The 25,140-nt window shown below is 37.8% G+C and overlaps 1 protein-coding gene across 5 annotated transcripts in view; it reads right to left on the reverse strand.

Annotated features, from left to right (window-relative positions):
• APAF1 (apoptotic peptidase activating factor 1) overlaps positions 1-25,140 on the reverse strand; it is a 90,088-nt gene that overhangs the window by 34,942 nt on the left and 30,006 nt on the right. For 4 of the 5 annotated variants that reach the window (XR_004958248.1, XM_036250661.1, XM_036250662.1 and 1 more), the window contains exons 13-19: positions 20,991-21,117; positions 19,436-19,561; positions 17,186-17,317; positions 13,334-13,459; positions 8,869-9,030; positions 4,318-4,446; positions 259-384 (exon numbers count right to left, since the gene is read on the reverse strand). Coding sequence is in view for 3 of the 5 variants with exons in the window: in XM_036250661.1 (XP_036106554.1) it covers positions 259-384; positions 4,318-4,446; positions 8,869-9,030; positions 13,334-13,459; positions 17,186-17,317; positions 19,436-19,561; positions 20,991-21,117 (928 nt within the window). In the remaining 2 variants the exon portion in view is untranslated. Of the gene's footprint in view, positions 1-258; positions 385-4,317; positions 4,447-8,845; positions 9,031-13,333; positions 13,460-17,185; positions 17,318-19,435; positions 19,562-20,990; positions 21,118-25,140 lie in introns of all 5 variants that reach the window. The other variant, XR_004958249.1, reaches the window with a different exon arrangement.

Here is a 25,140-nt window from a genome sequence, read left to right on the forward strand (position 1 = left end):
TAATATATTTTTATATTAACCAAAATACAGTTTAAATCATTGGACTTCTCCAGCACCTGGCCCATGATAATACTCAATGAACATGTTCTAAATGAATGAGACAGTTATAGTCCATATAGTAGTACTTTTCGAGGATAAATATGAATTTAGTTATTTCTTATTTTACTTGCCCCAATACTGCCCATCAATTTCTTAATTTGTAGGAGGTTTAGCTTACTATCAGTAAATGTTTAAAATGAAAATCTCAATATTTCTTACCCTGATTGTCTGGTCATCAGAAGATGTCAAAAATGATGATCCATCAGGAGAAAACATCACACAATGAACCCAACTTAAATGTCCTCTGCAATCAGCCACTTTTAAACACGAGTCCACATTCCACAACTACAGAATAAACACAGCATACAGCAAGTTGCATTCATAAGCATTTTATACATGTATACTAAAAATTAGTTGTATAGAAGACTATTCATTAATTCATATTTTTAATTAATTAATTAATTTTAATCCTCACCAGAGAATATGTTTATTGATTTTTAGAAAGAGGGAGAGAGAGCCCTGGCCGGTTTGGCTCAGCGGTTAGAGCGTCCGCCTGCGGTCCAGAGAGGCCCGGGTTCGGTTCCCGCTAAGGGCATGTACCTTGGTTGCAGTTTGTCCCCGGCCCTGGTTGGTCGTGCGGGTGGCAGCCACTCGATGTGTCCCTTTCACATCGATGTTTCCCTCTCTCTCTCTCTTCCTCTCTCTCCCTCCCACTCTGTCTGTACAAAAAATGGAAAAATGTCCTCGGATAAGGATTAAAAAAAAAAAAAAAAAAGAAAGAAAGAGGGAGAGAGAGAGAAACATTGATGTGAGAGAAAAACATCAGTCAGTTGCATCCTATACAAGCCCCAACTGGGGATCAGACCTGCAAGCTAAATATGTGCCCTAACCAGGAATCGAACACAACCTTTTGATGTATGGGTTGACACTCTAACCGAGCCACCCGGCCAGGGCTGTTTCATTATTTTTGGCTGAAATAAACCACAGTTAGGCTCAATGGTTTTAGAGCATCAGCCTGTGCACTGTAGGATCCATCCCAGGTTCAATTCCCAGTCCTGGTCAGGGCACGTTCAAGAGGCAATTAATTGATATCTTTCTCTCTTTCTTTTTCCCTCTCTCTCTCTGCACCCTCCCTCCACTCTAAGAAACCAATGAAAAAAATATCCTAGGGTAAGAATTAACAAAAAAAAAAAACTAGAAACAACCCAAATGACCATCAATAGGACCAACCGAATAAACTACATTTATCACATGTATAATGGAATACTATGGGGTCATAAAAAGTAATGAGAAAAACACCCTGATAATGACTAGTGTCTGAGCAATATTGTTTACAACAAAAAAAGCAGAGTATACATATTTCTCTTTTTTTTTTTTATTCTTTTTTATCCTCACGTGAAGACATTTTTCCATTTTTTGTTCAGATGGAGTGGGAGGGGGAGAGAGAGAGAGAGAGAGAGAGAAACATCGACGTGAAAGGGACTCATCGAGTGGCTGCCACCCGCACGACCCAATCAGGGCCGGGGACAAACTGCAACCGAGGTACGTGCCCTTAGCGAGAACTGAACCCGGGTCTCTTTGGACCACAGGCCGACGCTCTAACCGCTGAGCCAAACTGGCCAGGGCCAGAGTATATATATTTCTGCAGAAGAATACATAAATATTACACTATATAATATGAAAGATGAGGCCCTGGCCGGTTGGGCTCAGCGTTTAGAGTGTCGGCCTGTGGTCCAGAGAGACCCAGGTTCAGTTCCTGCTAAGGGCGTGTACCTCGGTTGCAGTTTGTCCCCGGCCCTGGTTGGTCGTGCGGGTGGCAGCCACTCAATGTGTCCCTTTCATGTTGATGTTTCTCTCTCTCTCTCTCTTCCTCTCTCCCTCCCACTCCATCTGAACAAAAAATGGAAAAATGTCCTCGGGTGAGGAGAAAAAAAAAGATGAGAAACATGTAAATGGATACAACTGTGGAGAAAGAAATAATACATATAAATACCTGCTTATATATGCAAAAAGAAACATTGGAAGATTAAAAAACCAAAATGGTTACCTATGGGCAGGGATGGGGAAAAGTGGAGGGGAAGAGAGTGATGAAAGCAAGACTTCTCTGACCATAACTTATTACACAGTTTTGATTTAGAATCATGCAAATGTTTTATGTATTTTTTAAATCAATGAAAAAATTTGAAGAAACAAGAAGCTTCTATATTCAGACTATTTTCCACTGTCATTTAATCCTCATTTCAACCGACTGCAAAATCCTATAACAAATGAATGTACTAATTGTACATGCACACATTTCTCCTGTTATTCATGCTTATTACAAAATTATCAGTGTGTGCCACCAGCCTGGCTGTATTTTGTTCTGAGTACGGCTGTAAATTACTCAAATATATTCCAGTCTAATGAAGTAGCATATGTGCCTGAATTCCTCTCATTACACTCTGAATTACAGACCTACTCTATGATTTCAGAATAGCACGGACAAACAAGTACTTCATCACATGCCCAATGGTTTTCAATCAGTGACTTCTATGGTTACAAACTAGGTACATGAAATTTTCTCTGCCTTATCTCTAGAGTCCAAGGTGGGACATACAAACATGAAAGTGGTTCTACTACTCCCTTGAAAAATCTCCCTTGAAATCCTTCCTTCTCTTCCCTTATGATTCTCTCCCCATCACTTCTTTGTCACCCAGAGCCTCCCAAACCAAGTCCCTGTATTTCAAGAAGAAAGCCAATGTTTCCTGGAGCTTTCTAAGAATAGAATGAAGATTTTAGAAGTGACAGAAAAGGCAGAAAGTGGGGTTGCACATCCTCACCTCCTAAAAATCCTGACAAAACCCAGAGAGGGCCCTAGCCAGGTGGCTTGGGTGTCATCTCATATACCAAAGAGGTTGTAGATCTGATTCCCGGTCAGGGGACATACTTAGGTTGTGGGTTCAATCCTGTCAGGGCGCATATGGGAGGCAATCAATCGATGCTTCTCTCTCACTTGGATGTTTCTTTCTCTCTCTCTAAAATCAATAATAATAATAATAATAATAATAAACATGTCTCTGGATGAGGATTAAAAAAAAAAAAAAAAAAACCCAGAAAGGAGAAATTTCCAACCACACTTACCCTGAGGTAAGGTGTAAGATGTCCTAGCAAATCTGAATCCTTCAATCCAAGGCCTCTGCCACAGAACACTGCCCATAGCACCCTACTTCTTCCCACTGTTTCACACTAACTGCCTCTGCTTCCAATGGAACAATTCTTGGCAGGGAGGTTCTTCAGTGTTAGTTGCACTGCTGTACTTAGAATTAGGAGGAACTTACAGAACTCATCCATTCACTCTCATTTTATCTGTATCTCCATAATGAAAGCCTTAGCTCAGCAACTCCCCCCTGACGCACACACACAAACCTTCATAGTAAGGGGCAAATTGCTGAAATAAGCACAGAACACTGAAGAAGTTGCTTGCAGTAGTCAAGTTTCCTTTGAAGAGAGCCTGTGAACCAAGTGAATTTCCCTATTTTCCAGCTAGAGGCCAATCTCCATTTTTTTGGGATGTAATCATAAAAGGCTTCAAATTACCTGGTGGTAAGACCCACTCAAAGAATAAGTAGTAACAAAGCTTGAAAAAACAAATTCATCTTTGGAGGAAAAATGTCAGAGAAGTCATTGCTTTTTGAAAAAATTAATATAGCAAGTCACTCAGTGGGATCCTTCCAGGGCCAGTCAGGCACAGACTCTGCTATAAAATATATCAAGTAAGTGCTAAATTATAAATATAAACAAGTAATTTATAAGAGTCATTTTATTCATTAGTGCTTAGCAATGAACATCCTAGGTTAACCAATTACAAATTTATCTTCCACCTTATCCTTCTCATTGATCTAAGAAATGTAAACTGGACTCATCACTCATCACTTCTCTTACAGAAGAGTCTATGCATATATTGTTTAAGAGATACTTTGTTTCTGCTTAGGAAATCAGTGGTCATTCCACTGATTTCTCAAACCATGGCACATACAAGCCATCCAACAAATACTTGGTGAATGACACTGTCATCCCCAGGATGATTTGTCATATTGTCAAATCAAGTCTTTAACCATTGCTAAAGTAATAAATCTGGCCATATAGTTTAATATCCCAAAGCTGTAAGTCATTATGCTTTGAAGAAAATACAATTTCCCAAGCAAACATTCTCAGTAGTTAACGGTTTAAGCAGACCATTTTTCATCATCCTTGTACCTCTGGAGACCCAGATTTCACAGAGTAAATTCAATTACTCACCTCCACACAATACTGGGACAAAGCCACCACTGCCAAATGGTTATGGGGGGAGAAGTCACAGTACCGGATGGTGCTATGATGGCCTGTATGGATTTCTGCCAACAAACCACTGGTATAAATGTCAAAAAGCTGTCAACATAAAACAGAGAGATATCTTTGGAAGTAAAATATTTTTTTAAATAAGTTATATCCAAACTGAATCTAAATTTATTTCTAAGAGAATATCCTCCCATTTCAAATATAAAGTATAAATCCTGAAAAAATTTGCATAATTACTGATAACTGGTATATTATTAACAGTCATAAGTAAGTTATAAATCAATATACATATACTTTTAAAACACTACCTATCTTTTTTTGTTAATCCTCACCTGAGGATATTTTTCCATTGATTTTTTTTCTTTTTTTAGAGAGAGAGTAGAAGGGAGAGAGGGAAAGAAACATTGATGTGAGAGACACACATTGATTGGTTGCCTCCTGCACAACCCCAATGGGGCTGGGCATCAAATCTGCAACCCAGGTTCGTGCTCTTGACCAGAATCGAACCCACAACCCTTCAGTCCACAGGCCAATGCTCTATCCACTGAGCAAAACCAGACAAGGCAAAACCACTCATCTTGAAACATGTTTCTTACAAAGGAAAATTTATCACAGATGATCTCTCAAGCTGGCCTAGAGAGATATAGAACCTCTGTGGAAAAAAAATGGAGTAGTCGAATTAACACACAGAACAGTTCTCCCTAATGCTTGTTTATTCAAAAGATAAAATAATCAAAAATAAATATGATCAAATTAATACAGAGTAGAGGCTTGCTAAAATGACATCAGTTCAATCATTTCTACTTCTCTTCAGATCTACCAAATTACTTCATTACAATAAATCATCTTCCCATTTTTGAACCAAAAAAGAACTATTTTTGAGTAATTTAAGCTTCATTTCAATTTCTGAAAGATTGTTAAATGTTGAATATACTCTTCAAAAATTTTTGCCAAATGATAAAAACATTTATACAAGTATATATACAACGATTTAAGACCAAGGCAGACATAAGAAAGTAAAAAACAGCTCAGCGGGAGCCATGAAAATGTTCTGGGAGCGCACAGCTCTGCAAGCACGCACAGCATCAGGGCCAACAACAAAGGACAGGAAATCATACTTAAAATGCTTTCCAGGACAGGTCGTTCTTAAAAATTAGTGGCTGTCAGTAATAGAGGAAACCTGGCAAATATGAAACAGGCAGGTGTCCCAATTGCTAAGTAGCAAAAAGAAGATATATAACAATAGGAATGTGCTAACAACACAAAAGAGTTGGAAAAATAAGAGGAGAATAGAGAGACCAAAAGTAAGAAATTGGCATCTACATGTAGTTAAGGGTAATCTTAGGGTAGCTTTATTTTAGCAGGTAAAATAAGGAGCTAGTCTAGATTTTTAAAATAAGAAGGCATTTCATGCAATATAAAACTATTTTCCTCTCTCACTAGAACATATCTTTTAAAATGTTCAAATTCTGCTCAACATCTTTAATCATTAGAAAAATGCAAGTCAAGTTACAATGGGATACCACTTCACACCTAATGGTAATTAAAATATAATAAAGGAAAATAACAAGTGTTGACAAGGATGTGGAGAAATTGGAACTCTTGTACATTGCTAGTGGGGAGATAAAATGGTGTAGATGCTATGGGAAAATTTGGCGGTTCCTCAAAAAGCTAAATACAGAATTGCTATATGACCCAGCACTTCCACCCCTAGTAAGATACAAAAGAATTAAAAGCAGGGGCTCAAAAAGACACTTGTGTACCAATGTTCATTGCAACATTACTCCTAATATCCAACAGGTGAAGAAAACAACCTACATGTCCATCAACAGATGAAAGGACAGATAAAATGTGGTGTATCCATATAATGAAATATTAGGTAGCCATAAAAGTTCTGATACTCGCTCCAATACGGATGAACCTTGAAAATAATATGCTAAATGCAATGAGGCAGACACAAAAGGTCTAATATTTTATGATTTCACTTACATTAAATATCTAAAATAGGCAAATTCATAGATTAGATTAGAGGTCACTAAAAGTTCTAAGGGAGAAAGGAACATAGAATTTTTATTTACTAGTTTGATCGAGATGATAAAAAAATTTTTAGCAATAGTGATGACAGTTGTACAACATTGTGAATATAATTAATGCCACTAAATTGTACATTTTAAAATGGTTAAAGTGGTACATTTTACATCTATACCTTTTAAAACAAAAAAAATATTTTAATCTTCAAATCTTGTAAATGCAGTGGTTCCTCTTCTGTTCTTACAGTCTTTCACAAATTTAAGACAAAAGGAGATACTTTTCTTTAGTTTCCTGATTAAGGAGTATAAACCTATAAGCAGCCAAGATCCTAGGGTCATAGCCACTAGATCAATAACAACATAAACAGTTCCTCAGTGAGTTTTTATATAACTACATGGTATATTTAAATTGTATTCTTTAAAATATATCTGGGATGAGGGGAAAAGAGAAAGGATAGTAAAAGGATACACATTTTCAGTTATAAGATGAATAAGATCTAAGGATCTAACGTATAACATGGTGACTATAGTTAAGAATACTATTGCTACCCTGCCAGTGTGGCTCAGTGGTTGAGCATAAACCCACGCACCAAGAGGTTGCCAGTTCGATTCCTGGTCAGAGCACATGCCCAGGTTGTGGGCCAATTCCCCAGTGGGGGGCATGCAGAAGGTGGCCAGTCAATGTTCTCTCTCATTGATGTTCCCATGTCTCTCTCCCTCTCTGTTCCTCTCTCTCTAAGATCAATAAAGAAAAAAAAATTAACCCTGGCCGGCTTTGCTCAGTGGTTAGAGCGTCGGCCTATGGTCCAGAGAGACCTGCGTTCTGTTCCCGCTAAGGGCACATACCTCGGTTGCAGTTTGTCCCCGGCCCTGGTTGGACCGTGTGGGTGGCAGCCACTCGATGTGTCCCTTTCACGTCAATGTTTCTCTCTCTTCCTCCCACTCTATCTGAACAAAAAATGGAAAAACATTCTTGGGTGAGGATAAAAAAAAGAAATTTTAAAAAAGAACACCGCCCTGGCTGGTTTGGCTCCACGGTTGGAGCGTCGGCCTGTGGACCAGCGAGTCCTGGGTTCGGTTCCCGCTAGAGGCACGAACCAAAAATTTTTTAAAAAATTAAAAAAAGAACACTAATGCCTAACTGAAATTTGCAAAGACAGTAGAATTTAAATGTTCTCATCAATAAAAGGTAAATATGTGTGATAGTAGTGTGTTAACTCAATTAGGGGAATCTTTTCATAATGCATACATATATCGAATCATCACAATATACTTTAAATATCTTACAATTTTGTCAATTATACCTCAATAAAACTAAAAATGAGCCCTGGCCAGTTTTGCTCAGCAGGTGGAGTGTCAGCCTGCGGACCAGAGAGTCCCGGGTTCAGTTCCCACTAGGCCCTAGCGGCTAGGGGCACGTACAAAAAAAAAAAAAAAACCTAACAAATGAAACTGTAATTATCTCTTATTCAAGTCTTTTAAAATTACTATTAGAATGGAATGTCACTGAACCATAAATCAGAAAACCTGGCTCTCCAAATCATGACATAACTTTGAACAAAATACTTGACTGCTCTGAACCTGAGTCGCCTCATTATTATCATAGGGCAATTACAATCTGCTCTGTCCCTTGGTATTTATATGAAAAGAAATTAAAAATATAAGCTATCATTAGATTTGAAAAAGGAGGAAGGCATTTCCTTGTCCTTCACTATTTTTGCATATCTTCCTCATTTATTTCATAGAAATCTCAGTCATCTTCAGCCATTAATGACTATTTTGCACTTATCAATCACAAAATCATAAAATTTTAGGGGTAAGAAAGCACTCTGAAAATCACCTAAGCCCTGGCCAGGTAGCTCAGTTGGTTGGAGTATCGTTCCGAACATCAAAAGGTGGCCAGTTCAACTCCTGATTAAGGCATGTGCCTGGGTTGCAGGCCCAATCAGGATGCGTATGGGAGGCAGCCACCTGATGTTTCTCTCTCACATCATTGTTTCTCTCTCCCTCTCCCTTTGGTTCCTTCTAAAAATCAATAAAAACATATCCTTAGGTGAGCATTAAAAAAAAATTTTTTTTAATCACCTAAACCAATGTAGTCAAAATTCTAAAACAACAACAAAAGTGATGCAAAAAGTATTCTATGTTCTTAATAAATCTGAGAAACACTGGATTAAAAAACAAATTATTTCTGTATTGTAGGACTTCTTGAGGCTTTAAATAGGTTAGTACCCACTGAGTACCTCTAAGGGGGAAGCAATACATAATACTTCCCACACCTGTATGACAAGGAGACCTTTTCTCACAAGGCCTACTGACACCCCCTACAGCATAGTTCTGAGAACTATGAGAGGTGAGGGAGCCTGCCTCAAATCATATAGCTATACTTTATTTATATCAACAAACAATGTAAAAATGAAAAAAATCAACAGTTTTCATTTTCTTTAAATTAGACTAACCTTTTTAAAATATTGGTACTTACAAAGATTTTATTTTTTGCTGCCACCATTATCTTAGAACCATCAGAAAACCATGAACAACATTTCACTATCACTTCAATATCCTCTTGAGGCTCCTCTGAATTTAGGAAGAACTGCTTCACATTAATGCTTTTCCGCTCATTTGCTGATTTCACATCCCAAAGCTTCAAATTAAAAAATATATATATTAAATTTGTTTTAATCTCAAATCACACTTCCAGAATTCCACCTGGATTAAATATACCACAAATTATTCACTTTACCTAATGATTATTTTTACTTATGCATTATAAGTAAACTTTTAAATTAAGAACTCCAGTTTTATTCAGTACATTCCTAAAAATAAAACAATCAGAAGCACTGCCTGAAATGCAGAATGCAAAACTAAACAGTGTTAAAAGAGCCTTGGTGGTATGGAGGAAGCTGTGCGGATGAGCACGGAAGAAAGGTGAGTTGAAGACTCAAAACTTGACACTGCTGCCCTCTGCTGTGCCAGGCATGAGATGCGCTTCACATCTACTGCATGCACAGCATGGAAGTATACAGGACCCAGTCCAAGACGATTTGTAACCTAGCACAGCATCCAGAGACATAAAGAGTCCCCGAAAATGGAAAACAAAGAATATGCTGAAAGGAAGCAAGATACTGTGTGTGCTTGACAGGGCCAGACAGGGCTCTAAAACCACTGGATCCTGAGAAATGGAATGCAAAAGCCTAAACCTACTCACTTAGCAGAGCCACTGGGAATCTTTTTTTTTTTAAATATGTTTTCATTTATTTTTTTTAGAAAGAGAGGAAAGGAGAGAGAGAGAGAAACATTAATCGGCTGCTTCCTGCCTGCCCCCTACTGGAGATTGAGCCTGCAACCCGGCATGTGCCCTGACCAGGAATCAAACCAGGACCTCTCAGTCCATAGGACAACACCCAATCCACTGAACCACACCAGCCTGGCGAGATCCATCTTTGGTCCCCTGGGTTTTAGCAGTGTCCCAGCTTCATGGAGAGATAATGCCTGCCATGACAGACCAAGGGTTGGCCAAGGACAATAGAAAAAGCTGCTTCCTAGGCTTTAACTCAGCTTCCAAAGCACAAAACCAAGGTAAAACCTGATTTTTCTAACCAGGCACAATTTAAATGTCTCTTGAGTTTAGAGAAGTATTATACACACCAAGAAATAAGGATAAAATCAAAACCTTTCCCCTTGCAACAACTGTGGATAAACTGGATAAAGCAAAAAAGACATCAGGTACTAAAATAGATTTTTTTTTACACTAAAGAGAAAAATAATCTAAATATAAATGCCAGAAGCTTCAGTCCCATCAGTCAGAATATATAAGAAATCACACTCTGTTTCCGTCTTTTTTTATTATTAATTTTTTTTCTTCATTGATTTTTACAGAGAGAAGAAGGGAGAGGGAAAGAGAGAGATAGAAACATCAATGAGAGAGAACATCAACTGGCCGCCTCCTGCATGCTCCTCACTGGGCACTTTGAAACAGTTTATCATCAGGACCTGAAAAACATGTTTATCAACGTGATACTCTAACAAAATGCTTATAAGATTACAGAGCCATTTGGGGCAGGAAATAATTTAACAATTCTTCATCCTCTCAGAAAGTAAAAGCTTTAGAAGCCTTTGACCTTGAAATGCTGTTATCCAACCTGATTTTGCAGGACCACTGCTTACTATGCTCACTCCATCAGTGTGAACCAGCCAACAATACTGGCCTAACAGCACTTTGAGAAAGCTGCCACCACATGACAGTTCCCACCAGAGTGCAGAAACATCTGTCCCCTAATGCTAGGGCTCTGTGCTCTACAATCACTTGATACTCACACATGAAATCAAAATCCTGTCCCCAGAGCCTTAAAAAAATATTTCTTTTGCACTAGAGAAGTCTTAATTTGATTTGAAGAAACACAGCAAAGGTTTATCATCTTGAACACATTATAACCACTGTGCTAGTCACTTTGAGATTACATCAATGAATCAGATATAAATACTACTCTCAAGGAGTTTACAGACCAGTCAAGGAGGCAACACAAGCACATAAATGGCTCTAACACAGACATGTCAGATGTGTCATTTGAGAGGTAAAGATCCAGCACAGTGGGAATGCTATACCCAAGCTGTGGGGGGCTTGGAGGGAACATTTTTGCAGAGGTGGCCACCTCACTCTCCTACTTGAAGATGAGCCTACTTTACACCACCTTAAGATGGACAGGATTTCAACATCAAAAAGAAACAAGAAGCCTCTGGGCCTAGAGTCTAGGCTATGGGTCAGACAAACTAAAGTACAAAATGGGAAAGCAAAGACTATGAGAAGAAATAACAAGTACAGCCTGGGTGCAGCATCAGGTGCCTGAACACTTCCACAACAAAGCCATCTTCTGCTCTTAGAGCGCCTTCTACAGACTTTTACCATTTTCATGGTTTGTCTATTCACTTACCTTCCTATCCCAACTAGATACTGAACAACTTCAGGCCAGGAATTATACCTTTTTTTTTTTAATGTTTAAAATCCAAATACCTAGTACATAGTAAGTATTTAATAAGTGATAAATACATTTAAAGTGAAAAGAGATCATTCCCATGTTTCAAGCACAGATGAATAGAGACAATAGCGTTACTAAAAAAAAAAATTGGGTTCAGGTTAACACTGCAGATAGAACACACATTCGTCTCCACACCCTCAAAACCCATGTAAAGCAATAGTAAAGAGAATTTTTCTCTCTAGGTATAATTCACAAGGTGAAAGAGAAGGAGGAAGAGGTAACAGCAACAAAACTATAGAGGCTAAAAAGCAGAAAGACAAATGATAAAGAGACTTCTAATAATTGAATCCTGAGCCCAAAGTGGGGAAAGCCAACAAAGCAACCCAATTCACACCATGGACTCCTAAAATACTCAAGAAGTGGTACCTTCTGATAAAAGGTAGAGTCAAATCAGGAGGAACTGCTGGAAGTCCCTCGAAATCCCCTCCCTACTATGCAATACAGGTTGCTGTTCCCTTACTCTGGCTGAAGAATAGAGGGTTATTCCATACCCAACACAACTAAGAGAAGGGTCACCATCCTAAAAACAGTAAAATTAGAAGATAGTCTATATTCTAAATGCTGAGAGCTCTGCTTAGACATCTTCGCAGAACTTGGCAGCCAAACTTACACACTCCAGGTAAAAGACTGAAGATTTTCCTCTGAATACCCCACCAAATCAACACAAAAGATCTAGAGTTTGACATCAGGAGTTCACCATCAAAAATGACAGCCAGCCCGTGTGGCTCAGTTGGTTGAGCATTACCCCGTATACCAAAAGGTCACACGTTCAATTCCCAGTAAGGGTACATGCCAGAATTGTGGGCTAGCTTCCCAGTAGGGGGTATGCAGGAGGCATCCAATCAATGTTTCTCTCTCACATCAATGTTTCTCTCTCTCTCTCCCTCTCTCTCTAAAATCAATAAAAACACATAAATAAATATCATTAACAACTATGGACAAGTGGACTGAAGGCAAAAAAAACTCAGAAAGACTAATGAAACATATAGAAACAGTAGCTGAAATAAGCCCCCAAAATTACCTTGCCCAGAAGTGACAATAAATGTATGTAATGGAGCAAGAAGAAAGAAATTTGATATGTATGGAAGCAGCAGAATGATGGAAGGTGAAGAGCCTTAGTGTTGAAACCTGATGAACCTGAGTTTATCACAATTTATAACATGGCACCTTTCTGTCCCAGCTAAAAGTGGCAAGATGAAAATAGAGATAAGGAGTATTCTAGCAGCTGTGCACTGACTTAAGGAGGGATGGAGAGTGCATCTTAGAAAGCTGCTATCACACATGAGGGATGACAGCATGAACCACAGCAAGCACTATAGAATGGGAAGAGAAAGTTAGACCAAAAGACAAGAAAGTCAAAGATGGATTGGACTTCAGACCAAAGGAAGAAAGGAAAATCAATAAACAGACTAGAATGACTGTAGGGGTAAGAAAAATAAAGAAAGTGGGATTAGGATCCTATTGGAGAAGTAGGGTGAAGATTTCAGGAGGAAGAATTCAGGTTTTTTAGAATGATTATTTCAGGGAACTAAAATAAGCTTTCTTCCTTAGCTCTGAGTTTTTCCCAATATAATTCCTTAAAAACAGGAAAATAATAACATAAAAGGCAGGATAAATAAATGATAAAAAAAAAAAAGCTGGACCTTTACAAATTTGACCCCATAGATCTCAAAAGATTTTATAAAGTCATGAAGTAAAAAAATTTGCTTAAAAATTAAGAATTCAAATTTATGCACTTTAAAGTATAAGTCAGTAAACCATTAATAAACAATCATTATAATGAGCAATTACAGTTACATTAAATAAGCTCCTGGAAGTCGAAGCTCTTTCTGCAGAAATGGGAAACAGAAGCCCAATTCCATGCTAAGACCATAAAATTACAACCCATTTTAATGATGAACAAAAGCATACCTTTAATGTTCCATCAGCTGAACAACTAGCCAAAAACTTATCATCTGGTGAAAATCTGCAGTGATTGACTGAATTGGTATGGCCAAACATGGTATTTCGACACTGTTTTTGATTCAAATCCCAGAGCTATTTGAGAAACACAAAAAGATAACTAGAAACATAGTACTGAATGGGGAAAAGTTAGAAATCATGTAAAGTTCTTTCTTCCCTCATTTAAGCTTTTTTGGTTACAGGCAGATGTTCAATTCACAGTAACACAAAGCTGTGAAAAACAAAGGTGAACTTGTGATTAACAAGCGTGGGGCAGCCCTTAGGTCAGCACCTAAATCTACTAAGAGGTTCAAAGGTTTACCTAGGCTAAGCACTAAGTAACCGAACAATTACTGCTTATTTCAACAGGTAGTATGGAGTCATTATTATTTTATTCAACTCTATAATAAGTAACATGCAAAATAAATCACCCCCAAATTTTTTAGGTGCCAGATTATCCATCTCAAAAAACGGTCATTTCTTTTTATTTTTATTTATTTTTTTATTTTATTATTATTATTTTTTTTAATCCTCACCAGAGGACATTTTTCCATTTTTTGTTCAGGTAGAGGGGGAGGGAGAGAGAAGAACAGAGAGAGAGAGAGAAACATCGATGTGAAAGGGACACATGGAGTGGCTGCCACCCGCACAACCGACCAGGGCCGGGGACAAACTGCAACCGAGGTACGCGCCCTTAGCAGGAACCGAACCCGGGTCTCTCAGGACCACAGGCCGACGCTCTAACCGCTGAGCCAAACCGGCCAGGGCAAAAAACGGTCATTTCTAAGATTTCCCAATGCAAAGCTTGAGTGTGCTAACTAAGGTAAAATCTATTAATGCTCTAAAAATGACTCAAAAATACAAAAATAGCAATGATAGATATAAATATATTTGAGAGGAAATATAAGAGATTAGAAGAGCAAATTAAACAACATTTCTAGGAATCGATCAACCAAATCTGGAATGTGGGACATTCCACAGGACAAATGACAATTTCTCTAACAAATCAATGGCATAAAAAAAGAGGCAGAGGGGAAGGGGAACTTTTACAGAATAAACAAGAACTAAGATGCATAACAACCCAATGCCACCTGAAGTTTAGATTCTGACCCCAATAAACCCACAGTAAAAAGATACATTTAGAGCCCTGGTCGGTTTGGGTCAGCAGTTAGAGCATTGGCCCGCGGAATGATGAATCTCGGGTTCGATTCCAGTCAAGGGCATACCTCAGTTTCGGTTTGTCCCCAGCCCTGGTCGGGTCATGTATGGGGCAGCCAGTCAATATGCCTCTCTCACATTGATGTTTCTCTCTCCCTCCCTTCCTCCCATTCTATCTGATAAATAGAAAAATATCCTCGGGTGAGGATTTAAAAAAAAGATATGTTTAGAGACTAATGGGGAAAGGTGAACCAGGTATATTACAAAATTGTTTATTATGTTAGGTGTGATTATGGCATGGTACTTAAGACCTCAGAAATGTATGCTGAAGTAGTTTGAGTGAAATGAGATGATATCTAGGATTTGCTAAAAATGCTCTAGTCCAAAAAATTTGGGGTTTGTGGGGAAATAAAGTAAGATTGGGGAAATGTTAATAATTGTTGGAGCTAGACAATGAATGGCAGAGGAGTTCATTACTGTCTCCTCTCTTTTTGGATATGTTTGAAAGTATTTTAAAATGTAAATAAAAGGGGAAATAGTCATCTCTGGTGATTTATGCTAAATAAACTAAACACAAAAGAATAATTTATCCCCCACAATTAATCCTGGTAGAAATCCTTTGGAAATGATCATAATTGGGCTAAGTCCTGTTTTTCATGGCCATCTCTATCCTTGGTTCCTTTATCCCAGCACCAGGCAAACTCAGTTCCTCAGAGAAGGCAAGTTACGTGGGGCAGCTTTAATTTTACATATTTTCAATGGCTTCTCTCAGTTCAAGAATCACAAGAAGTGATTTCTAATAGCCCTCATGGTTACACAGGTGTGGTATGACAAGTCTTACAGTAAAACTTGTCCTTAATAAAAACTGCTGACGAACTCATGACCCCTTCCCACATCTTGGAGATTTTTGTCTACATTTAAAAGGAGGAAATATATTGCCCTGGCCAGTGTGATTCACTTGGTTGAGCATCATCTCGTACACAAAAGATTGTCAGTTTGATTCCCAGTCAGGGCACATGCCTGGGTTGCGGGCTCAGTCCCCAGCACGGGGCATACAGGAGGCAGCCAATGATTGATGTTTCTCTCTATCCCTCTCCCTTCCTCTATCTAAAATCAATTTTAAAAAACCCAAAATATATATATATATATTTTTTTTTAATAATAAATAAATAAATAAAGGGAGTAAATATAAAACTTCCTCACCATACAAAATGTTAAAAGTAACATCAAAATTAGTCATATGCTACAAAAGTCTTATAGTTTTAGAAGTGGGTTCATTCAAATAGGGTAAAGCTTTTCTACAATAGTACAACAGTCTTATTTTTAAAGGTGGTTTACTTAATAGGGTAAGTTTTACTGAGTAAAAGTGATCTATAATCGTGAGATAATTTTATGTTACTACATTATTTTTATCCAATCTGGTGTTTTCAAATTGTGTTCTGCAAGGTCCAAGGATTCCAGAAACACATTTGAAAAGGCACTGGTGGGGTGGGGGGAGGAGGGGATCGGAGTAAAAGAGGGAACAAAGAGAGACTAGAAATGCAGGCCCATACCCGCACCTCAACAAGAAAAGTGGGCTTTATCTCTTTTATACACTGAGCCTCTATGTAAATTCTCTTTTGGAGAAAAGAAAAAGAAAAAGGGTCAGCATACTGAAAAGGGGAGGAGGGAAATTTTCAATTAATGTTTCCATATTTTCTTCAATTTTTAAAAAATAGCATATTTAAATGTCAAAATAAGGAGTCTATGAGATTTTTCAAATTGAAATGTTTTACCCACTCCACCCAAAAATGCAATGTCCCATTGAAAAAATGCTGTGACATTTAGGAAGAAAGGGCAGGAACCAAGACATAAAAGAATCCAAAAGAAGTTAGCAGATATTTTGGGGATCCAAGAAAATTTAATCTAGTTATCTTCAGTGTGCCATTTAAGTGGGAAAAGAAAAGATATAATCTTTTATCATTTGTAATCGTAAAATATTATCAAACCTATGAAACACATATCTATTTTCATTTTGGGAGATTTTTACATTTTTTTCCTATCTGCACTTTTTCTCCTCCTTCTTCTATAACAAAACCTCTCTTTTGAATCAACCCCACTTATAATTCAAGTGGAGCTAACCTCACCTCATCTGTCCAATTTCTACATAACTAAACTTATGACCTTTGTAAATCCAAGGATTCCACCCTACTGGACAGTATGGTTATTTAGCAATGAGTATATAACCTGAAACAGGTCAACTACAACTTTCTCTAATTAAATCTGCAGGATCTGGGAAAGAGCAAGTTTCTCTTCCTCTATGATTATGAGCTGTAAAACCTACATAAGCCATGCTGAGAATAGCCATATTTCCTGTCACACAGACAGAACATGCCTGAACCAACAAAAAGGAAAGCAAAGTCTAGAAATGGACAGGGAGTTACAGCCTGAGAATGTAGTTTCAGCATTTGGAATCAACTCTGCCTGAAGCCAGCTCCCTCTAGTCTTTCCAGTTACATGTGCCAGTATCTTCTTTGTCATTGCTGTTGTTGCTTAAGCTAATACGAAAGTTTCTGTCACTGCAAACAAAAGAGCCCTGATTAATATAATGTATGAGAAAAATCAAAGGAGATGTTCTGCTGTGTCTACAAATTCACCTACGTAATTTTCATTATCCACACTTACTTTAAGGAGGCAGTCACTTGACCCGGTGGCTAAGAGAAGGTGATGGCTGTTGTGAGTGAAGTGGCAGCAATTGACTTGCTCTGAGTGCTCATCGTAGCTGTGTACCAGTTGCCCAGTCACAGAATTCCAAATCTAAAGAGAATAAAAAGAATAAAGTCTACCATTACCCCTTATTTTCAAATACAGCAAAGAAAATATAAGCTGCTTTGTGGATGCTATCCATTCCGTCTGCCAAATTTTCCCAGTTAGACATGATGTTAATAAATATCTTCTGCATCCCTAAAATATGTCAATTTTTCACCAGGATGTTTTTTAAAAAGCTTATCTGCAAATCTATACATATGTCTTTCTATAGCATAACTGGAATCTCCTGAAAACATGACATTCTTCAAGGGCAAAATTTCAGATGTTCATATGAATGAAAGCAGGCAGAGAAGTGCTATACGGGGATGGAGTAATGGACTTCAGCTGGGAAGAATGAAATCCAAGACCTGGCTCTACCACTTTCAATTTGTGTGCATCCCAGGCCAAGTCCTTAATTTACCTGCACCTCAGTCCCCTTCTCTGTAAAATGGGGATATGTATACCTGCCCTACACAGGCAGGTATCAAATGAGAAAAAAGGAAATGTAAGTGTTCTGTTTACTTCAAGGTACCAGTAAATAAGTAAAGGCCGATGGCTCAATGAAAAAAATACTTTAGATTCTGAGGAAAAGCTAGCTTTCAACCCTGGCTCTATTAGTTACTCGTTAATGAGTTTGGGCAAATAACTTCATCTCTGAACCTGTTTCCTCATCTGAAAAACAGAATCAATACTTACTTTGCAAGCTGTAGTGTGAAACTGATAATGTAATATAAGGAAATGTGTAGTATAAAGCCTCATGCAGTGTTGAGTTCACAATAAAAAATAATCATCATTCAAATTACTATGTAAGACAATTAACTAAGTAGTCTACACCATCTAACAACAAACAAACGAAGTAAATTACCTAATGCATCTTCACTGGGCTTTGGACGTCTCAGAGGTACTAAAGCCCCTCTCATAGCATTTTCTTTTTATCTCATCAAAGCACTCCCCAGAGGTCCAGAGAGTTTCCTTTATTCTGAAGTTCTTTTAATTTCTGCCTCTTGCTTTAAATTTTGAATTCTTAGAAAACAGAAACTTGGTATCACTTCCTTTTACTCCATATAAGTTTGATTTTGAACTGCTCAGAGTGTCCAATTCCAAATCTGACTTAAAGGAGAGGTTACAGAGCAAATTAACTAGTTGGTTGTAAATCACTGAGAGAGTCCAATATGTCAAGTAGTAGATTTTTCCAAGATCTCAATTTAGTATGAACACTCCAGAGTCTCCTTCAGGTGGGCAGAAACTACAGGAAAACTACCAAGCCAACTTCCTTGTTCTCAGGCCCACCCCACCTAGCTAGATATAGCACTCCATAACGCCCTCGAAAAAAGCCTGAAGTGAAATTTCCCCTCCATTTATCAGATAAAACATTCCCCTAGACTTCAATTTATCTTAAATTCTGCATAAATGCTCTAGCTAAAAAACAAATTTAAGGACAAAGAGACAAGAAAAAAACATTAAAAAAAATAAAAATTACCCTGTTTATTTATTTTTCTCTATTTACTTTTTAGACTAGTAACCTAATTATTAATTTGTTCATCCATCTGGTTTTGCACTGACTATATGCTGGTTCATAAAGGTAAAAAATCCAGGTTGCATTTCACAAATTACATATTTTACAACAGAATCCAACCACAGATAATAATTTTGTGCAGTAACACTTCCAATCACAGTAGACTTGACTTTTATCATTTAAATACATTATAATATGCATAGTATTGGGCACATGCCCTTTTCAATTTTTCGCAAGAGATATGTTTACCTGTTAGATTTTATCAGTTCCACAAGAAGCCATTCTGTGACCATCCTCAGAAAAGCAAGATTTCAACTAATATTTAATTCATAGACTAATCAATAAATGGCAGGCACATTTATTCATTTGTAATTGCTTTTCCCATCTGCTGGCAAATATCTCAGACTGATCAACCTAGGTATTTTTGCTGAAGCTTAAATATAAAGGTTTTTCCGACAGTGTTAATTTACAATGGATAAAAACTGATTAGCCTCAAATTAGTAGATCAACAGGTAAAAGTCTTTTAACCCTTCTTATGCTAGTCCCTCTAATACAGAAAAAGAAAACGAATTCTGTGGTGATTACAACTCAAGAGGAAAATGTTCCCCTACCTTCACTTTTTTATCCACTGAGCAGGTTGCTATAAATTTGTCATCTGCAGAAAATGCACAGGAAAGTACTTCATCTTCATGAGCCTTGATTTCTAGAAGTTTCTCTCCTGTTTCAGCTTTGAACACCTGCACAAACAACAACAAAATCCTTTTACTGTATCACTTAACCATTATTCAACAAAAATCTTTCCTTAAAAGATCCTAATCACTGTTATTTTGCAACAAAAATAAACCTTGGCAAAATCACTCCAAAAATCAGAATTTCTGTCGGAATTCATATGCTTTAATAAAGATAACTGTCCACTGTTAAATGTAATATTAATAAAAAGAACTGTCCAGCCCTGGCCGGTTTGACTCAGCGGTTAGAGCGTCCGCCTGCGGTCCGGAGAGACCCGGGTTCGGTTCCCGCTAGGGGCATGTACCTCGGTTGCAGTTTGTCCCCGGCCCTGGTTGGTCGTGCGGGTGGCAGCCACTCGATGTGTCCCTTTCACATCGATGTTTCCCTCTTTCTCTCTTCCTCTCTCTCCCTCCCACTCTGTCTGTACAAAAAATGGAAAAATGTCCTCGGATGAGGATTAAAAATAAAATAAAATAAAATAAAATAAAATAAAAAGAACTGTCCAGCCGGTGTGGCTCAGTGATTGAGCGTTGATCCATGCACCAAGAGGTCACCAGTTCAATTCCTCGTCAGGAAACATGCCCAGGTTGTGGGCCCAATCCCCGGCATGCAGGAGGCAGCCAATCAATGTTTCTATCTCTCTCTCCCTCTCACTTTCTCTCTCTCTCAAAATCAATAAAGGAAAAAACAATTTAAAAAAAAAGAACTAACAAAGTATAGTGTCAGCCAGTTCTTGAGAATGGTTTCACAAAGTCTTAACAATCAAATAGAAAACATTTTATGCAATATAATTTCTTTCTGGGGCTCAAAAGCCAAAATTAATAAAATTAGCAATAAAACACACATAAAGAAATAAGGATCATAGTCATAACCTGAAGAGACTAAAGCTATCCTAATTATAAAAGTTTTAACTAATTTGACCTTGATTTCTTCAAAATCAAAAATTAGAGCACAAATTTTTTAAAAAGCACTCATTCGTATTTTCTGAAAATGAGAACTTAAGGATACTCCTTCAAGTACCTTAGGAAATAACCTAGCCCAATTCCATTTACAGTCAAAAATCTATGCCTGAGCTGGTGATGAAGTAGATGTTTTACTTACTCACTGTTTTTTAGTCAGAGCCCTGTTCATTGTGCTAGACAGTCCTATGTCTGTCAACAACTATCGTTTCTTCATCACCCTTAGCTGGCACATGTGTGATGATAACTGACTGGCAGGGTAAAAGGCACTTCTATGTCACTTAGCAAGGTTAGAATTATGAAAACACACTACCATATTTTTTAAATCTCTAGAGAAAGCTTTCATAAATGTTCAAGTGATTTGGGTTTCTCTATTTCTAATGTGCAATTTACTTGACTTTTAGAATTCAAACATATTCTAATATGCACAGTATTAGGTACATGCCCTTTTCAGTTTTTCTCAAGAGATATATTTTACCTGTAAGGTTTTATCAGCTCCACAAGAAGCTATTCTGTGACCATCCTCAGAAAAGCAAGCATGGTAAACAGCATCTGTATGGGGGCGGACAACTAAGCGGGAGAGATTCTTGATGTTTTTTTTATTTCTAAATACAAGGAAAAAAGGAACAGAAACCCAATTAGTGAGACTAGAAACAATTATTTCCTCTCCGTAATAAACTGTCTTTTAATTTAGTTATATTCCCCAAAATACAAAATTCTTAAAATTAAATTAACAGTCTGGCCAGTGTGGCTCAGTGGTTAAGCATCGACCCATGCACCAAGAGGTCGCCGGTTCAATTCCTGATCAGGACACATGCCCAGGTTGTGGGCCCGATCCCCAGTGGGGGCCATGCAGGAGGCAGCCACTCGATGTTCTCTCTCATCGAAGCTTCTATCTCTCTCCTTCTTACTTCCTCTCTCTATAAAATCAATAAAGGAAAAAAAATATTTTTAATTAAATTAACAACAATGTAAATGACATCATAGATCACCTGAAGAAAAAAAGCACAGTACAACAAAGTTGGCATTTTAAGAGTGCTGCCCTATATCAATCTGTCATGTCACTGAGTTGAAAGAATCTAGTTAATCAAATATACATCACTTATATTTTCCTTTGATACTTTAATAATATATGAAGAGAAAACACTGTATAAGGATATCCTTAAAAAAAAATTCCGTATTCTTTTTTTCTAATCCTCACCCGAGGGCATTTTTCTGTTTATCATTAGATAGAGTGGGAGTGACAGGGAGGGAGGAGGAGAGAGAGAAACATTGATGTGAGAGAGACACATATCAACTGGCTGCCTCCCACACCACCTGGCCAGGGCCAGAAATGAACCGAAACTGAGGTATGTGCCCTTGATCAGAATCGATCCTGCAACCCATTGGTCCACAGGTCAACACTCTACCACTGAGCCAAACCAGCCAGAGCGAAACTCCATATTTTTTCAAAGGAAGATCTGGAAACAGCCTGAATACCCATCAGTAGATGAGTGGAGTAAAAGCTATGGAATACTATACAGCTGTGAAAAAGGATGTATTATTCTTTAAGACAGACTGGAGGGACCTTGAGATTATTATGCTAAACAAAATAAGCCAGTCACAGAAAGATAAGTATCACATGATCTCACTTATATGTGAAATCTAATGAACAAAATAAACCAACAAACAAAATAGGTCAGAAGGCCTGGAAATATGACACACACTGATGAATCTCAGAGAGAATGAGGGCAGAGTGGGGGCCTGGAAGAGATTAACCAAAGAACTTATATTCATATATGCATTGCCCATGAACACAGACAATAGGGTAATGAAGACCTGGGGCAGGGCAATGGGGGGGAATGGGGAAGGGGACATCTGTAATACTCTCAATAATAAAGATTTTTAAAAAGACAGCAAAATGAAGCACACTTCCTAACTAAAGTATGACACGACCCCCATCATTATGATGTACTTTAAAACTGCTCCTCTCTAACAACTATTCAGATATAGAGAAAAAAAATAAAGCAATGTCATTTTCTATGTATCTTAATCTACTGAATACTAACTATCCCACAGGTATAAATATTATACTATTTCTCATGGGCTAATGGGTAAAGGAACATAGTATATACTTAAAGTGAGAAAAGTATCAGAACAGTGTCAGAGTTTCAGTGTCAGTCACTTAGAATACACATAAATATATTAAATGGTATCATGCTTAATTTAAGAGTCAAAGGTTAGGAGTCAGATAAACCTAAAAAGCAACCTCACTTCTACTAATTATTAGGTATGTAAACATAAGCAAATTACTTAACCTAATAAGTTTCCTTTTCTCATATGTAAAATGGGAGTAGATCTGCTCTAAATAGTGCCTGGCATAAAGATGCCAATGTTATTTTTCTTTTTAAAAAATCCCACTAGATAGTCCCAGAGATGTGGAAGTGGGGTAGACTGACAATCCCCAGAAGAGGGGGTGGTGGGGGAGAGATAAACCACAGAACTTATATGCATGTATGCATGAACAATGGACATGGACAACAAAGCTGGGGACAGGGCAGGGAGGGAGGAAGGGGGAGGGAGGAAACAGTGGGGGGAAAGGAGAAACATCTATAACAAACATAAATTAATTGAATAAAAAAAAAAAATTCCACTAAAGAGACCAAGAGAAAAATGAAATATAAAGGTAAATCAGACTTAGACCTTGTCTGAAAAGTATTACACTTTACTAGAAGTGATCAAACAAACAATATAAGAACTAGAATGATGAAAACTTGGAAGAAAAACAGGTTGTGATTAGCAAAGGTGAAAGAATTAGATTAAGAAAATACTCTTTCTTTCCTCTTGATCTATGTACTCAATTCCCAAAACAAATCTTAGAAAGTGACCTGTCACAATGATGGGCATACAGTAAAAGGAGATAATACTATCATATTGAGTAAACAAATATTCTAAATATAAACAAATCTAACCTAGCCTCAATGAGTTAGGGGGCTGCTTCCAAGAATAGTAAAACCTCTTCCTGAGAGTTAGAGAATGGTTAACTCTGGGAAGTGGGAAGGTGGGTAAGCTGGGAGTCTTTGACTTTTCATTTTACGTCCCTCTAATATTGTTAAATATTTTTAGATCAGGAATATTAATTACTTTAAAGTAAAAATAAAATCAACAATTAAATTTTTTTTTTAATTTTTTTTCTTTATTGGTTTTAGAGAGAGGAAGGGAGAGGGAAAGAGAGAGAGAAACATCAATGAGCCCTGGCCGGTTTGGCTCAGCAGTTAGGGCATCGGGCTGCAGACCGGATAGTCCTGGGTTCTGTTCCCGCTAAGGGCACATACCTTGGTTGCAGTTTGTCCCCGGACCTGATTGGGGTTGTGTGGGTGGCAGCCACTCGATGTGTCTCTCTCACATAGATGTTTCTCTCTCTCTCTCTTCCTCCCTCTCTCCCTCCCGCTCTATCTGAAGTGCAAAAATGTCCTCAGGTGAGGATAAAAGAAAAAAAAGAAACATCAATAACACAGAACATTGATTGGCAGCCTCCTGCATGCCCCCCACTGAGGACTGGGCCCACAAGCTGGGCATGTGCCCTGAACGGGAATCAAACTGGCAACCTCTTGGTACATGGGACGACACTCAACCACTGAGCCACACTGGCCAGGCATAAATTTTAATTTTAAATACAAATGTTTTTTGTGTGTGTTTTTTTAAAGATCTTTTTATTTTTTTAAATTTATCTTTATTGTTGAATGTAATACAGATGTTCCTCTTTTTTGCCCTATTGACCCACTCCCACCCCCCTCCTGACTTTCCCCACACTGTTGTCTGTGTCCAGTGGTTATGCATATATTCATATACGTTCTTTGATTTATCTCTTCCCACTTCCCACCCTCCCCACAATCTGGCAACCAACAAAATGTTCTCTGTATCTATGAGAATGCTTCAGTTCTGCCTTTTCATTTTGTTTGTAGATTCAATTGTTGATAGATATGCATTCACTGTCATTTTGTTTGTTCATATTTTTTATCTTTTTCTTCAAGAAGACCCTTCAATATTTTATATAATAATGGTTTGGTGGTGATTAACTCCTTTAGCTTTTCCTTGTCTGGGAAACTCTTTATATAGCCATCGATTCTAAATGATAGCTTTGCAGGATAGAGTTATCTTGGTTGTAGGTTCTTGCTTCTCATCACTCTTGAATATTTCTTGCCACTCCCTTCTGGCCTGCAAAGTTTCTTTTGAGAAATCAGCTGACAGCCTTATGGGAACTCCCTTGTAGGTAACTGCTTTTCTCTTGCTGCTTTTAAGATTCTGTCTTAAACCTTTTGCATTTTGATGATGTGTCTTGGTGTGGGCCTCTTGGGGTTGATTTTGTTTGGGACTCTCTGTGCTTCCTGGACTTGTATGTCTGTTTCCTTCACCAAGTTAGGGAACTTTTCTGCCAGTATTGTTTCAAATAGGTTTTCGGTTTCTTGTTCTCTCTCTTCTCCTTCTGGCACCCCCAAGAAGCGAATATTGGCACGCTTGAAGTTGTCCCAGAGGCTCCTTACACTATCCTCATTTTTCTGGATTCTTTTTGCTTTTCTGATTGGGTGTTTTTTGCTTCCTTATATTTTAAATCGATGGTTTGCTTCTTGGCTTTACCTACTCTACTA

Source organism: Molossus molossus, unplaced genomic scaffold, assembly GCF_014108415.1.
Source record: "Molossus molossus isolate mMolMol1 unplaced genomic scaffold, mMolMol1.p scaffold_m16_p_10, whole genome shotgun sequence".
Classification (NCBI taxonomy): domain Eukaryota; kingdom Metazoa; phylum Chordata; class Mammalia; order Chiroptera; family Molossidae; genus Molossus; species Molossus molossus.